This window comes from Phyllostomus discolor, chromosome 2 (genome assembly GCF_004126475.2).
Source record: "Phyllostomus discolor isolate MPI-MPIP mPhyDis1 chromosome 2, mPhyDis1.pri.v3, whole genome shotgun sequence".
Classification (NCBI taxonomy): Eukaryota; Metazoa; Chordata; class Mammalia; order Chiroptera; family Phyllostomidae; genus Phyllostomus; species Phyllostomus discolor.
In genome coordinates, this window is record NC_040904.2 from 45,029,238 (window position 1) to 45,046,951 (window position 17,714).

Sequence of the window (17,714 nt, forward strand, 5' to 3'; positions counted from 1 at the left end):
GTGTGTGTGCGTGTGTGTGTGTGTGTCCTTTATTATGTTGAGGTAGTTTCCTTCAAATCCTAGTTTGCAGAGTGTTTTTATCATGAAATGGTGTTAAATTTTGCCAAATGATTTTTCTACATCATTTGAGATGATCATGTGGATTTTTTCCTTAATTCTGTTAATATGGTGTTTCACATTTATTGATTTGTGTATGTTTAGCCTTCCTTTACCTCCTAAGGATGAATCCCACTCAATGAAGATGTATGATCTTTTTAATGTGCTATAGAATTTCATTTGCCAGTATTTGTTGAGGACTTTTACATCTATGTTCATTGGGGAATTTGACCAATAGTTTTCTTTTCTTGCAGTGTCCTCTCCAGCTTTGGTATCAGAGTAATGCTGATCTCCTAACATATGTTGCAAATGTTCCCTCCTCTTCAGTTTTTTAGAAGAATTGGAGGACTGACATTAATTCTTCTTTAAGTGTTTGGTAGAATTCACCAATGAAACTATCTGGTCCTGGCATTTTCTTTGCTGGGAAGTTTTTGATTACTGATTCAGTTTCCTTACTAATTATTGGCCTATCCAGATCTTGTTTCTCCATGATTCATTCTTGGTAGGCTGTGTATTTCTAGGGTCTAATTTTCTTTTGATTTCTTCTTTGACCCATGGGTTATTTGGAAGTATGAAATATTTAATTCCTAAATATTGGGGAATTTTTCTAGAGATCTTTCTGTTATTGATCTAACGTATTTCTATTTTGATCAGAGAACATTCTTTGTGTGACTTGAAGTCTTTTAATTATTGAGAATTGTTTTATTGCCAGAAAATGATCTAAGTTGGTTAATGGTCCCTGTGTACCTAAAAAGAATATGTATTCTACTTTTGTTGGGGGGTGTTCTCTGTTCTCTTAAATGTCCATCTGATCAAGGTAGTTAAGTTTTCTATATCTTTTTTTTAAATTTTTAATTGAGATATAATTGACATAATTTTGTAGTTTTAGGTATACCACATGTTGGTTTGATATGTTTATATATTTCAATAGGATTACTGAAGTTACATTAGCTAATACCATCATGTCACATAATTATTTTTTTGTAAACAGTTAAAATCTAGTTTCCTAACAACTCTGAAGTTTATAATACAGACTGTTGACTATAGTCACTATGTTTTGCCTTAGATCTCCTAAACTTATTCATTATTAGTTGCCAGTTTGTATCCTTATGCATTATCACCTCAATTCCCCCACCTCCCAGCCTCTGGTAACCATCATTCTACTCTCTATTTCTATGAGTTCAGCTTTTCTAGATTCAACATATAAATGATATCATATATTTGTCCTTCCATGTCTGATTTATCTCACTTAGCATGCAAGATCCGTCCATGTTGTGCAAATAGTAGGACTCCTTTCTTTTTGTGGCTGAATAATATTCCATTGTGTATATGCATATCATATCTTTGCTATTCATCCATTGGTGAACACAGGTTTGCATATCTTGACTATTGTGAACATTTAGGTTGTTTACACACTTGACTGAACAGGGTATCTTGATATCACTTCAAGATACTGATTTCTGTTCCTTCAGATATATACCCAGGAGTGGAATTGCTGGATCATATAGTAGTTTAATTTTTAATTTTTGGAGGAACCATCATATTGTTTGTATAATGGCTGTACCTAAGTTTACATTCCCACCAATATATCCCTCTTCCCAACACACTTCCTTTTCTCCCCATCCTTGCCAACATTTGTTATCTCTTATCTGTTTTATAAAAACCACCCTAATGAGCATGAGGCAGTATCTCATTGTGGACTGGATTTGCATTTCCCTGATTGAGCATCTTTTTGTGTAGCTGTTGGCCCTTCATATATCTTTGGAAAATGTCTGTTTGGGTCCTTTGCCCATTTATGAATTGGCTTTATGCTTTCTGATTGTCTGCTTACTTGTTTTCTTATTTATTGAGAGGGAGTATGGAAATCTCTGATTATGAAATCTATTTGTCCTTGCTGTTCCATTAGTTTTTGTATTATATACTTTTAAGCTATTAGGTGCATAGATGTTTAGAATTGTTATTTCTTCCTGATGACTTGACCCCTTTATTATTATGAAATCTTTATTCCCAGTAACAATCTTTGCTCTGAAATCTAGTGCTATTATGGTATATCTTTTCAGTCTTTTTGCTTTTAACCTATATGCTTTTGTATTTAAAGTTTTTTTCTTTTAGGCAGCTTGTAGTTGCATCTTGCTCTTTTACGTAATATGACCATCTCTTTTCACTCTTCAAATATTTGAAGGTTTTTCTGTACCATGAGTCTTTTCTTCCTGGGGCTGAGCATCCTTTTGTTATGGTTGGCTGATACTTTATCTAAATCCTCCACTATTATTATCAAACTCTTTTATACATGTTTTGCTTTAAAGGGCTATTACATCACAAAGGGTGCTTGGCTTTGGCCTCCACAAGAAATGCTGACTATTGCATGTTGTATCAGTTGATTAATATTTTCAACAAAAATCTTTATCTATCTGGTTCCTCACCATTTGGTTAAAACCAATCTGGACCATCTGTTCCACTTTTCTTACCCTAATCATATTTCAAAGGGACTTAAATAAAATCTTTTCATTGTTACTCTGAAAATGTCTGTTCTGTCTCAGTTACACCAATTCTAGTTGAATTATTTTGAGTATGGGTCAAATAAAACTAGACTATAGGCAAGAGGATATTAAAATGTTTGCCTTTTTTTCCAGGTAAAAGTGTCCCCATCCTGCCATCCATCCAAAGGGGATCCTGCTGTTAAGAAAGTAAGTTTTAAAAGCAAAAAACAACTTTCTTCTGTGTGTTTATTCTCCTCTGTTGAACAGTTTTTTTCAAAATGACTGTGATTTTTAATCATCTTAATGCCATCAAAGGTTCTTTCTGATTGGTTGCCTTAATGACATATCACCAGGACTCCTTGCCTCATCCAGAGAAGCCACGTGGTGGGTTGGGCCTAGCATCAGTCTCCTGGCAACCAGGGACTTACTTTTTTTTTTCTGTAATTCTCATCCTCTCTAGCAGGTGTGCAGCCTGGTATCAGTGAATGGTAGCAAATGAAATCTGTTCTAAAGAGGAGGCTGTGTAGATAGCTGTGCCTAAAGAAAGCTGGTCTAAAACAGTAACATTTCAGCACATGCCACATAAAGTCCTTAATAAGTACTTGTGGGATAGAACTATCCATGCCACGTCAATCCCTGACTATAAACTTTGTGGCACAGATAAGGGCTGAGTCTTTCAACCAAGCAACGCCCAGGTGATGTCCAGAGAACCACTAAAATCCTTTCCTTTATCAGCTGCAACAATACAGTTGAAATGTGGGAAGCAGAATGATATTTTTGCTCTTTTCTTTTTTCAAGATTGTATTTATTTATTTTCATAGAGAGGGGAAGGAAGGGAGAAAGAGAGGGAGAGAAATATCCATGTACAAGAGAAATATCAATCAGTTGCCTCTAGTACATCCCCAACCAGGGAGCTGGCCTGCAACCCAGGCATGTGCCCTGACCAGAAATTGAACCTGCGAGCTTTCAGTTTACAAGATGACGCCCAACCCACTGAGCCACACCAGTCAGAACGCTGTGTGTTTTTGTTTGTTTACTTGTTTACCATTTTTATTTCTCTGGTAGTTTGTGTCCCTGGTTGTAGGTTTTCCTTCCTTGCTTTACTCTCCCTCACAATTTCAGTCAGCACCCATGTTATTAAAGGTTTTAGAACAAAAGAACAACTTGCTGGCTCTGTTGACTAACAGCAGGTTCTAGCTTCAGAGCAGTGTGGCAAAAGTGGGTCCCTTTTCTCTGCCTTCAGAATCCCCTGAGACATTTTCAAAAGAGAAAAAAAAAGTGAGAACAAAATGTTGTCTGAAAAGCTCTATGAAAATCTGCCCCTGAAAATTTCTTTCACTCTTGTCAAGACAGGGCAGGGGGCTGAGGTGATAACAGGAGGAGCTAGAAAGGGCTTTAGTAATTTAGTAAATAAATGAGGATATTAGAATCCAGAGGGAGTTTTTGCCTAAGCTCTCAAATGTTAGCTATGGGACACACTTCTGAAGTAAAGGTTAAAAACGTGTGCTTTAGATTCAACCAGACTTGGGTTCAAAGATTGACTTTTCTACTTATATATCTGAATAATCTTGAACAAATCGAATTCTCCCTTTCCTCCTCAGTAAAATGATGGTGCTGCCTCTCTGAATTGTCCCAAAGACTGAATGAGGTACTATTTACATGCCTTATACTGTGCTGGACACATACTAAGTACTCAGTAAATTATTGATGCATATTGAATACTCAGCTGTCATTGGAACTAGTATTCAAACACATTTCCTAGCTCCTACTCAGATACCCTTTCACTTTATTATGCTATTTATATGCTATTTTCATTCAGCAAGTATTTCTGTAAACTAGACACTAAGCTCAGAAATGGACTGCAGAGGTGAAGAGTACAGTCCTTGTTCTCAAGGACCTCAGTACCATTGGGAGAGATAGACAGACAGACACACTGACGATTTTCTATGACTTGACATGTGCCATGGCAGACGCACAGGTGCTGCAGCAGCGGAGGGGAGAGGCCCTGCTTTGAAATGACTGAGCTAATTTAGTACCACACGTACGGGCTTTATGCTAGAGGCTAGGGAAGAAGTTTGAGGAATGGTTAGCTGCCCCTTACAACCTTGTCACTAGAGTATAATGAAAGAAGACTCTACCATACTTACAAATGTTTATTAAATACCTATTCACTTAGAAGTAGTTTCATGCAACCTGTCTTTTAAACATTCTGATGCCCCAGCTGTCTGTCATCTTCAGTCTCTGACTATCAGAGATGTAGCAATGTCAGAGAAGCATGATTCAGTCACTCTTGTAATCCTCATCAGACAAACAGGATCTTCCTAAGCCAATGACTGGACACAGGTGGCCCCAGGTAGCATTCCTAAGTGATCAGGTATAGGCATTCCTTCTCTAAGCAAGAGTGGGGGTTATCTCTAAATTATTTTATCCCATCTACATATCTCGAATACCTTTTATTTTAGCGATGAGGTCCATTCCTAATATTTACCATTCTGAATAACAAGCCATTAATTTTACCAGTAGAAAAACTCCTATTTTTGAGCAAATGAGCAGTCTTAGGTGTTGCATGTTATATGAACAGCTGAAAGGCTTTAATAGCTGCCTTTGGAGCTCATGGTAGCTGGCAGTCTCTGAAATGTGGATTCTTGGTTAGGGCCACTGATCACCCCTGAATTGAAGCCTAAACTAAGTAGCACATACTTAATATCACACTGTTTATGGTGTCTAGAATATCTTTAAAATCTACATTACAGCAGGTGCCTCACCAAGACTAAAAGTTTAGGGAAGGCTTCCCAGGGGAGGTGAAGCTCAGCGTAGCCTCAAAACCCAAGAGAGGCGGTCCTCGCAGCAGATATGGGTGAGTGCAGCACCCTTCAGGAAATGGGGGTGGTTCTGCATGTCTTAAATGTCGGAGTGTGCAAAAGCCTGGTGAAGTAAGTGGGAGCCCTGATCACAAAGAGCCCCAGTCTGTGACATTTGCTTTTATCGTCAGGGTAAGTGTTTCTGTCAAAGGTGAGGATAGAGGCAAAAAGACAAATTAGAAGAACAAGGACAGTTGTCCAAGTAAGAAAAAAAGCCCTAAGCCTATGTAAAGAAATGGAGGCATGAGATAATAAATTCAAGTCTTAGTTATGTTTTTCCTCAAAATCCTTTCTGGCACTCTAAGTCTGAGTGTGGTGTCTCCTTTTTTGAGCTCTTGCAGCACCCTGAACTAATTCCTGCCAACACACTTACCTTCTTCTAATGTACATCCCTCCCCCGTTATACCGTACGCCTCATGGTCTTCTTTCCTGTTGTAGTCCTCCGTGTAGAACCAAGTGGTCACTCGGTAGTTGTTGAGTGAATGAGGGAGATATGAAGGAGATTCCACAGGACTTCATGTTGTTTACAGGAAGTGAGGGGGGGGAAGAAGTTTCTGGCCTGGATGGAGAATGAGCAAATGAAACATCACTGCTGTCCCAAGGTTGTATTCCCAGCTCGGTCAGTTCCTTACTGTTTGAGCTCATCATCAGCGATACTCTGAGTGAAATTAATGTGAAGCTTAGCCCCTAATTACTGTTTCTCTAGTTGGGTGTGTATTTTTGTGGGTCCGAGTTTGTGTGCGCATATATATGAACATCTCCATATAAATTCAGGTTGTCATCCTGGAGCTGCAGTCTCTCTTCCCAGAGCCATATTGACAGATGGAAGTGCCAGCAGTATCTGTTGAATGGAGTGACTGCCAAAGTGACATGTGTAAGAAACACAAAGGAGCAGTAGTGTCTTGATTTGAGCCAAAAATTCTCTGTTGGCCAGAAACTGAAAAAAATGTTTGGTGACTCTGCCGTCATTATTGGCCCAGCCAGGGGCTGGATTCAAGTGCGGAGGAAACAGAAGCCGTGTTGTCTAGAGCTCTGCTTAGCTCCAGGGACCAGAGTCTCGTGGAGGCATCACTCTTCTGCTTTGCTGCCGCCTGTCAGAGTCTGGCAGATTCTGCAAGCATGTATGCAAAACATCTTTTTGTGACACAAGCATTTTGCATTTTAGATATTCTTTTACAAAGCTTTGGAGTAGAAATATTTGTCATATGTATCATAAAATTTGCATATAATATTTATCTTATGTAAAATTTCTTGTTAATGGGTTGTAACCAGTAACTTCAGTAAAGTTGGAAGATACGCATGTTTCCCAGGGACTTTTTCAGTTTTGGATCATGGATGGCCAGAAATGTAAAAATCAAGAAGCATTTCCCTGAGATAACAATTGCCATAAAACTCCATTGCAATAAACCCCTTGGAGTAGATCCAAACTGGAGGTGTCAACAGTGTTGGAGGTGGATTTCAGGAGTTTTAAGAGGTAGTTGAAGGTAGCATCAAAAACCTCTCGGCCACAGTGGATCTCCTCTCAACTACTGAAGAAATACCCGCTAGGAGTTTGTGTAGCAAAGTGGGAATTGTTACATGCACACTAACCAGGGAAAGTAGTTTTGTCTTCTGTCTCAGTCACAAAAGCATGCTTACACTCTGAGCCATCCTCTTCTTTGCTAGTGTGTTTGCAGAAGCCTGAGAGCCAGGGGCTCTGGCTGAAAAGTGTCCTCAGGCCAGTGGAACCCACAGATGATGTCCTCAGAGTGACTTTTATCAGTTGGGGCAAGGTACTGGGAATGGCAGACTAGGAAGTATTTCTAACAGTACTGGGTAAATTCAGTAATATTCAACAAGCCTTAAAGGTGCCAGGCCTTAGAAGGACAAGGGTCAGTGAATATAGTTCTTACTGTCTATATATTTACAAGTTACTGGTGACTAAACTGGAGAATTTAATAGCCGTACCTCCCAGAAATTGGTTATCAGTTTCTCAAGTATTCAAGTATACTTTAACAATTTGGAGCTGATTTTTTTTGTCCAAGTGTTTTGTTGAGGTAAAATTTTTATAGCCAGTTTCTGGTCCTGCCACTCATGTCAGGAATGTAGACAACTGTGCTTGCTCGTAATTTTTGTTGAATGACAGTGGGGTTTGGTTTGGTTTTTTAATTTTTATTTTTAAGGGGAAAGGCCTCACAGAGGCACTGTTTCCATAACAACAGGAAAAGCTGACAGCAGTGTCTCAGCTGACCGGCCCCGAGGAATAGCTGGTTGATAGTTTGACAAAAGTCAGGGGAAACATGAAAAGGAGGAAGCACCGAGATAGGTGAAACATTTTCTAACTGTCTTCTGACAGTGGCTTCAATAAAGATTCATTTGCCTTTTTTTATGTCTCACCTTTGACTCTCTTCTGCAAAGATGCAAGTGATGGCCCCTGCTGGGATGGGTGCTGCCTTTTTCTTACACTGTTTGTCTTCGTAATACATATCCAAGTGTGACGTGGGACTTTCGTGTCTCTACAAATAAAAAAAAAAGGAACAGAGGACATGATTCAGTCTTCGTTTCTGCACAGGCAGGATGGACGATCTCTGCAGGCCAGGTTCCTTTTTGTGCCCATGTGGAGAAGCTGGGGTGTGGTTGCCTTCAGACATCTGGAGGGCGCCAATCTGGAAGGAGGCATAGGCCTTCTTTGGAGTTCAGAGGAAAGAACTGGTACCTGTGGGTGGCCACTCTATAGGTGATGTCAGCTCAGTATGGGAGTTTTCTAATAGTAGAATGAGTCACCTGTGTGGTACGGTGCAGTACCTGTTACCAGCGGTGTTTGATTGGTGGCAGGATGGAGCCCTCAGAACTGCTGCAGAGGCTTTCCTGCCATGGCTGAAATGTTGTGTTGGTTAATTTGTAAATCCCTTGGAGTGTTAAGATTTTATGAGTAAAAAAATATGAGTCTGCAGTTGTATTAAACTCATTGGCGTGCAGAATGACTTTAGCTAGATCCACACATTCAGCCTTAATTAATAGAGTATGTTGTCTATCAAAGACAAATAAATTTCAACTTAGGTAAGAAGAGACTTTTTATTATTATTATCATTTTGGGAGTGGGTGATGGAGGGGCTTTTGCCATTGGGAGAATGCTTTGACTATAAGATTTACAAGGGTGTCGAAGACCAGGTAGACAGGAAACTTCTTTCATAGGGCTGCGGAAACAAGGCTGGGAAGAACCAGAACTGGGGGCAGGTGAAAGAACTGGACAATTGATCTGGTAATGTCGTTTTCCCAGAAGGCAGCCATTTCTCAGAAGGTGCCTTTCAGGAGGAGGTTGTATGCTGTCTCAGGCTGAGGGTGGGTCAAAGGCTTAGGGGAAGGACAGAAGCTTCACTAAAGTTTGGTCAGCAGTTAACAAGCATTTGGTTCCAATCACTGAGGACAAGCAGTTCAGCTAGTACTTTACGAGTCAAAGAATAGGAATTTGGTTGGCCTGTGTCTGGATGTCAGAGTAGTAAATACTGTGGCAACAGGAATCCTCTCAGTCTATGCGGGGGAGTGGTTCTTTGCAATAAGCTGTTTCCCAGAACAGGGGATTTTCTTATTGCAGCTGCCTTCCAAGAGCTCAGGGCTGGACGAAGTTTAGCAGGCTCATGGCTCTGACTGCTGCTGCCGTGTTCTGTTCTTAATGCCTCTGCATGATATGACCCTAGTCCATGAAGTCCATGAACTGGGCTTTTCTGAAACCTGCTTATTCTGAAGCCTCTACTTAGTCCTCAACTACAGAGAGAGAATGTCAGTTGCAGTTACTGAAAGGGACAGCTGGGACCATTTGTTTATGGCACTTCCTCTTCTCACTGATAATTATGTATATCTTCTGTTCTGAACAGCGGGACTAGCTTAGGATTTCAGAGGATCTTAGAGTTCTTATCCAATGTGCAAATCTACTCCTCATCCATTTCTTTGGCATTAAGTGAATATTTTCTAATGTAGCATTTTGATTTATGTAATAATTTTTTAAAATTAATACTTTAATTTTTAGAGCAGTTTTAGATCTGCAGAAGAATTAAGCAGAAAGTACAGAGTTCCCTTATACTCCCCCCAACCCCTGGCCCCCAGTAGTTTCCCCTGTTAACATCTTGCATTGCTGGGGTGCATTTATCACGACTAATGAGCCAACATCGGTACATGATTATTAATTAGAGTCCATAGTTTATGTTAGAGTTTATTCTTTGTGTTGTCCATTCTGTGGGTTCTGACAAATGTATAATGAAATGTATCTAGCATTTACAGAATCGTTTCCCTGCTCCCAAAATCCCATACTCCTTCCACCTCTTAATCATTCCCTCCCTCCTGCCAAACTTGTGGCAACTGCTGATCTTTCTGCTGTCTCCATAGTTTTGCCTTTTCTAAAAATGTCATGTAGCTGGAAAGTATAAATAGCCTCTGCAGATTGACTTCTCTTACTTAATATCAATTTAAGTTTCCTTCATGTCTTCTTCTGTCTTAATAGCATTTGTTTTTAGTGTTGAATAATATTCCACTGTCTTGATGCACCACAGTATGTTGTTCATCCAGTCACCCACTAAAGGGCATTTTGGTTGCTTCCAAGTGTTAGCAATGGTCAGTATAGCTGCAATAAACATCTGTGTGTACATGGACATAGTCTTCTGCCCATTTGGGTCAATGCCAAGGAGTGCTGCTGCTGGGTCTTATGGTAAGAGTAGGTTTAGTATTATAAGACACTGCCAAACTGTCTTCGAGGTGCCTACACTATTTTCCTTTCCCACAAGCAACGAATGAAAGAGCCTGTTGTTCTACATCCTTGTCAGCATCTAGTATTATCTGTGTTTTGTATTGTAGCCATTCTGATGGGTGTATAGTGGTGTTGTGGTAATTTCCATTTCCCTAATGATATATGATGTTGAGTATCTTTTCATGTGCTCATTTGCCATCTGTATATCTTCTTTGATGAGGTTTTTAAGTGTTTTTTGAGAGTTTTTTAGTGGTGCTCTAGGGTTTACAATATTGATCTTAACTTTCTGATTCAGCTTCTCATTTAAACCAGCTTAATTCCAATTGTGTATAGAAATGTTACTCCTACATGGCACTATCACCTTAACTCCTTTTTGGTATTCTTATACATAATCCATCTATTACCAATTATTACTTTACCATCAGTAGTCATTTCCTTTGCGCACTAAAGCTTTGCTCCTATCTCCTTTGTGCAAATATATTATACGTATATTCCACTCCTACGTTATAGGCCAACATTACATTACATACATATTATTTCATATAGTTGCCTTTTGAAATAAGTTATGAGAAGATAAGAAGGGAGAATATATAATGTATATACTGTATATACATTTATACTGTGTATTATAATTACATAATTACCTATACCAATTTTTTTTAAATGTGGATTTGAATTATCTTCTAGAGTCACTTGTGTTCCATTAGTGATTCTATGAACAGTGACTGAGGGACTTCCATTAGTATTTCTAGTAAGGTGGATCTGCTAATAACAACTTTTCTTAGTTTTTGTCCTATTAGGAGAGTTTTTATATTTTATGTTCATTTTTGGAAGATAGCTTTTCTAGATATAGGATTATTGGTTGACGGTTTTTTTCTTGGAACACTTTGAGTATATTATCCTACTTCCTCTATTGTTTCTGTTCAGAAATCAACTATTAATCTTCTTGGGGTTTCCCTGTAAGTGAATAGTTGTTTTTCTCTTGTTGCTTTCAAGACTTTTGTCTTTGTCTTTGACTTGTAGCATTTTTATTATGATGTGTTTATGGCTCTCTTTGCACTTATCCTGGGACTGGATAAAAAGTAAAATGAATAGACACATACTTTTACAAAGGTGGGTATAGGGTAGTTAACAGTCAACAATTAATACAATAACAATAACAATGAGGGAATTTGTGGTGTTTGGTCTGGTGCAGTGGTTGTGCCCTGAGGGGTCTGGGGGTAAAAAAGGAAATTACCCTGACATCCCAAAGATCTGCTATCTTAGATGCAAAAAGACAATAGACAGGATCAGTTAAGGTAAAGCTTGATCTTTTTCAGGGAAGAAACCAGCCTAGGACATCATTACCTGCCATGACCTGCTTTCAGCTAGAAAGTTTTCATTTCAGACCATCCTGTGTGGTTACTTTAGGTCTCTGAGTTTGTAAGGCCCACCATTCCAGCCTCCCCTGAGCTTGTCAGGTTTAGTATGTGGCCTCTTTTTCATCCGCATATTCGCACATGCTATCAGTCCCATCCTGTGTAAATAGTGTTGATTTCTAGAGCCAAGTACAGGGCATTTCTTATATTGTTTTCATTTATAACTAGGGAATCACATTTTTCATCACACTGGCCTCTTATCTTTAATTAAGTCATTGATAAAATGTTTGTATAAAACAAAGTCAAGGACAGAGCCCTGCAGCTCATCACCAAAGACCTAGGTAGCATTATTTATTATGGCAATTGAGAGGTAATGAGTGTGATTTTCTGCTTCATAATATGATACTCCTTCATGAGCAGAATCATATGAGTCTCTCACAGTGGGGCTGTATATAAGACCATATCAGAGCCAGTGACTGTTCTTTATTCCATCTCTGCCCTCTCAGTATATGGACGTGAACTCCCATATCAAAACAATTAATGCCATCCTATCTGCCATCTCCTTGGAATTCTGGACCCTACTGCAGTTTAGAGCATATATCAAGTTACAAACAGGCCTCCGCCACTCCTCTAACAGTGTTTCCTGATGAAGCTTTTTATGGTGTATCACAGGGATCTTTTTTGTCTTCAGTATGTGTGACAGATTAACTAACAGCCTATTGTCTTCCATGAAAACAACTCAGTAGGCCATTCTTAATTGCCCTGTGCTGAATTATCACCTATTTTAAAGGTCACAGAATCCTAACAGCAGAGCTTTGCAGAGTATGAGCTGCTCTAATGCAAGCGTTGTTCTTGGGTGACTGGTGTATGCTTACTGCAGAGTATAGACTTCGGTCTGGCTCACGGTCCCAAACTAGTTAATGTGCCACCCCTGAAAGCTCACACTGCTTTCATTTAGTATCAGAACACAGGATTGAGTAGGTTCAAGAAACAGTGAGAAATCTGTGGTTAAAGTCAAAGGAGATGAAGAGAAAAGGAAGAGCAAGAGGGGCCCGTCTGTTCTGTCTGACAGAAGTCATTGCTTCGGGACTGTGTTATGTTGGTTTCTACACATATCCTGGGGGCATTCTCTTTGTGATCAACATCGATTCTTCTATTATGACAGGAATAAGTTTCAGCTCCCTCTTCTGTGGTGAAATACATACTAACAGTAGACATTATTCCAGATACAGCATATCCTTATAGGAGAGACCCCACTCCACATAGTTGTTACTTTTTTAAGTCAGTTAAGGCTGTCTTTTTTTAATGGTACTAAATGGGGCAGTCCCTATCTGTCCATGGCAACTTCACAGCAATGTATAAGAGAAAATGAAATTATATAGAAATTTCTTTGCAATCTTTAAATGGAAGAAATTATCTAATTCTAACGACCTTTCTCTGTGTTTCACTGTTAGCTCGGAGAAGTCTTCTTCCTTAATGCCAATCATCTCCTTCTTTACACTTCCCACTCACTTCAGTAGTGTTGCCATTCCCCAGTCAGTGTGTACCTCACTATTCCAGATGTCTCCTCACTGACCGCCTCTGTCTTCTGGAACTTCACTCTACCCTCCACCTCTTCTAGTGCTTAGGAAACTTCAGTGGCTCCCTGTTGCTAACAGAGGTAAGTCTGAGATGGTTTAGACTGACAGTCTAGGCTTTTGGTGCATCACCAGCTCACATTTCATCCTCGTCTTCTCTTCCTTTCCTCCTTCTGTAACCAAAGGAAATTTCATATTGTTTCGTAAATATAACCAATTCTATGTCCATGTATTTTTGCTCTTCCCATTCTTTACCATAATCTAGTATGTACTTCCTCCCCTCCCTTCATAAGTGATGGCTTATTTTTAGCTTCCAGTTCAAATTCTGCTTCATTCATTCAAAAAATATTTACTGGCACCTACTGTGCATCAGGCATGGCTCTAAGTGCAAGGGGTCCTGCAGTGAGCAAAACCAAGTCTCTGCCTCACAGAGCTCATATTCTGGTGGCAGAGAGTAAATACTGAACAAATAAAGATACAGTATATTAGTATCTTTTATTGGATATGGCTGTGGAGAAAAAGCATGATGAGGGAGATAAAAAGGAGTTTGCTGTTTTATATGTAGTGGTCATGGTAACGTTTTTGAGAACTGAGATTATGGAAGAGGTAAGAAATGTTGGAGGTTTGAAGAAAAGAGGTGAACTAGACATCTAGCATAGTGACAGACTAAGGAAACTTGGGGGTCATTCACAGTTCATAATCATAAATTTAAATGTCTTTGAACTGGTCACTTCTTCCTCTGAATTCTTGTAGCAGTTATTACCCATACTTCGTTTGGCATTTGGCATACACTACCTTCTATTATTCTTTTTGGAATCTGGCCTAATTTCAACTTTTTACTTGTTGTTCTTTTTAAATGTGTCATACCCCACTTGGCTTCTCAGCTGCTTTGCAGCAACTTGCAATATACACACAATAGAAAAGGACAAAAATAAATCATTGGAGTGTCAGAAAAAAATGAAAATACACCTCAATAGAATTCAATCATAGTTTAAAAGCACTTTGGGGGGAGGAATCTTGAATGAGAATGTTTTTTAATTTCCACTATCTAAAACAGGACAGTTTGTTAAAATTAGATAATATATAAATCATTACTGTAACAATTAGAGTGAAACCCCATGTTTACACTGCCAGATTTTTATCCCACACATTCACCTTGATTCCCAGAAAAAAAGAACTTTATAAGGATTTCCCCCTTGAGAAGTTTTATTGATTGTCACATTGGTAAATGTCCATGAGGATATAATCATCTACAATGATTATATTTATATTGTTTCTAATAAATCATAAGTGATAATTCTTAATTGTTTTTCTGTGTCATGGGTGCTGGGGTGCCCTCTTCTCCCATCTTTTGGGACGCACTCATTTCCTCAGTTGCTAATGACAGCTTTCAGCTCGCCCTTCGCCAGAAAGGCTCCTCAGCTGCAGAGAGCTATCTCGCCAACAGTGCGACAGCCTCTTCCTGAGAGCAGCATGAGTCTAGTGACTCATCATCGAAGGGTTATAAAGGCCAGAGCACCTCGTCTTAATGAAGGACAGTTTTTTAAGGCCAGTTTTAGCCACAGAGCTCTCTTTGGGGTCACTGGAGTCCTTCATTGTGATTGCAGCACAGTTTAACTTCTCCCCTTGCCCAGTTCTGCTTCCTTTACCTCCCCGTGGGTTTCCATCCAAACACCCCCAATGACTTCTGGCACACAAGTCTCTATCTCAGAATGTTTTTCCAGGGAAGCCAGCCAGTAACATTGGTTGCATATAAGGTCTTACTTACTATAGTTTATTTATGTTGTACATAATGTCTTTTTGCCTTCTGGCTGCTTTCAATTTTTTTTCTGTTTATTTTGATTTTTAGCAATAGTATGCCTAGGTGTGGCTTGCTTTGTGTTTATTTTCTTTGGGATTCATTAAGCTTCTTGGATCTGTATGTTTACGATTTTCATCCAATTGGGAAAACTTTTGTCCATTATTTGTTGAAATATATTTTGTTCCAATCTCTCTCCTTCTGGACCTCTAATTACATGTATACTAGACAATTTAATATTGTTTCATGGGTTTCTGAGACCTTTTTCACTATTTTTACCTTATTTTCTCTCTGTCCTTCTAACTGAATAGTTTCTATTGTCCTCTCTTCAAATCCACTGATCCTTTCTTCTGTAGTATAAATCAGCTATCAAGATCATCTAGTGAATTTTTTATAGCAGGCATACTTGTCAGTTTTGCATTCAGTTATTTTTGTCTTCCTTCTTCTTAGTGTTAATTTGCTTTTCTTTTTCTAGCTTCTTAAGGTGGAAACTTAGATCATTAATGTTAAGCCTTTCTTTTTACCTAACATAAAAATTGAAAGCTGTAAACTTCTATCTAAGCACTACTTTAGCTGCATCCCACAAATTTTGATAATGTTGTATTTTCATTATCATTCATCTTGAAATATTTTCTAACTTACCTTGTGATTTCTTTCACTGATTGGTTATTTAGAAGTATATTATTTTAATTTCCAAATATTTGGGGCTTCTCTAAATATCTTATTGTTATAGATTTTGAATTTAATTCTCTTGTGGTCAGAAAACACAAAAGACATTGTATGGGCAAGGATACAGTTTATCTAAATATACATTATTTGTACACTTAAAAAATATGTAATCCAGGGAGGGAGGGTTTGGGGGTGGAAGGATCAAACAATAAGAAGAGAAAGAGGAAGAACTCATGGACACAGACAACAGTGTGGTGATTGCAGGGTGGAGGTGGAGGGACAGTATGGGGGGAAATGATAATGGAAAAATGCAATAATAAAATAAATAAAAATACATAAACTTCAGTTCCATTTCTGCACCAAAAAAAATGTATAATCCAAAGTTTTGGGGTATATTTTCTACAAACATCAGTTAAGTGAAGGCAGTCGTTAGTGCAGACCTTCTGCGTGCTTACTGAATTTTTTTCTCATTATCTTACTAACTGCTGAAAGAGAGTGTCAAAAATCCCCAACTATGATTGTTGATTTGTTTGTCTCCTTTAGGTCAGTTATTCCTTGGTGTATTTGAAGATCTACCATTAGGCGCATATACATTTATTATTGTTATATGTATATTCCTGGTATATTAACCCTTTTATTATTATGAAATGTTCCTTTTAATCTCTAATAATACTCCTTGTCTCAAAGCCTATTATCTATTCATATAGCCATTCAAGCTTTCTTATGATTAGTGTTTTCATCATATATCTTTTTCCATCCTTTAGCTGTCAGTTACCTTTGTCTTTATACTTAAATTGCATCAATGGAAACAATGTATAATTTGAGTCTTGCTTTTTATTCCAATCTGACAATCTTTGCCTTTCTGCTGAAGAGTTTCAGCTGTAATGATTAGATTTGTCTTTTACTTTTTTAGACTTATCTGTATTTTGCTCCTGTATTCCTTCTTCTTTAAAGTTATTTGTGTACTTTTTAGTATTTATTTCAATTTTTCTATTGCTTTTTTAGTTGTATCTTTTTGCTTTATTTTTTTAGTGGTAGCTCTAGGGATTATAGAATATATCTTTACCTTATTTCAGTCTGATTTAATATTTCACTACTTAACATAACATAGGATATTTCTAATGCTATAGGTTCATTCAGTAACCTTCCATTATTTAGTTAGTTTTGTAATTTCCATTTCTTCACTGTGGTACCCTCATGTATTCAATCATTAGGTCCTTCCTTTCCTTTAAACCCTTAAACATGTTTATAAAATAGACGTTTTAAATGTCTTGTCTGCTAATCCAGTATCTCTGTCATCTCTGAGTTTGTTTCTATCAAATGCTTCCTGATTATAAGTCATGTTTTCCTACTTTATGTATCTAAAAACTTCTGACTGTATGCTGGGCATTGTGGATGCATGTTGTTGTGCATTGAATTTTGTTGTCTTTCTTTAGAGACTTTTGAGTTTTTATTCTGGCTGGCTAGTAATTTACTGTTAATTAGCTACATCTTTTTGAGGCTTACTTTTAAGCTTTGTTTAGGCAGGTCTAGAATATCCCTCTCCTAATACACTGCTTTCTGATGGTCTCATTGGATACTCAGGGTGTTTATCAAGGTCTTTTCACTCTAGCTGTTTAGTATTCCCATGCCTTCCAGCACTCGCATAGCTCCTTGTAACTGTTCCTGCCAGGTCTGTGGACTCTTTCTTGCCTGAATATGTGCAAAAACTTAAGGGGACCCCTGTGTAGATTTCTAAAGCTCCTTCTCAACTCAGCTTTCTCTTGTTCAAACTCTCCCTTTGTCCAGCCCCAAACTCCTATCTCTAGTTCCTCAGCCATGTACCCAGGCTCCCCCTCCCTTTGCCACAGTCCAGAGCATGCCTCCAGATGGTCTTCTAGGGAAACCACAGACTCACTCCATGTTTCCCTTCTACCCTGCCTTCTGTTCAGTGTTTGAAAACTGCTCTATATATTTTGGCTTATTTTATGTTTGTTTATGGTGAATGAACTAGTCTAGTCCAGTACCATTACTTTATAATGGCAAGATCTGAAGTGTCTAACTTACTTTTAGATATAATAAACAATAGCTTAATATATTAACTTCACTCATTTTCCATCTTCTCACTTCACTTCTCACCCTCCACCCCCCAACAATCATTTTCTACAAAAGAAAG

The 17,714-nt window shown here is 38.4% G+C and overlaps 1 protein-coding gene across 5 annotated transcripts in view; it reads left to right on the forward strand.

The window, feature by feature from the left end:
* VPS8 (VPS8 subunit of CORVET complex) overlaps positions 1-17,714 on the forward strand; it is a 253,795-nt gene that overhangs the window by 200,499 nt on the left and 35,582 nt on the right. For all 5 annotated transcript variants that reach the window (XM_028504348.2, XM_028504351.2, XM_036017796.1 and 2 more), the window contains one exon: positions 2,730-2,783. In XM_028504348.2, coding sequence (XP_028360149.1) covers positions 2,730-2,783 — 54 coding nt within the window. The remainder of the gene's footprint in view (positions 1-2,729; positions 2,784-17,714) is intronic.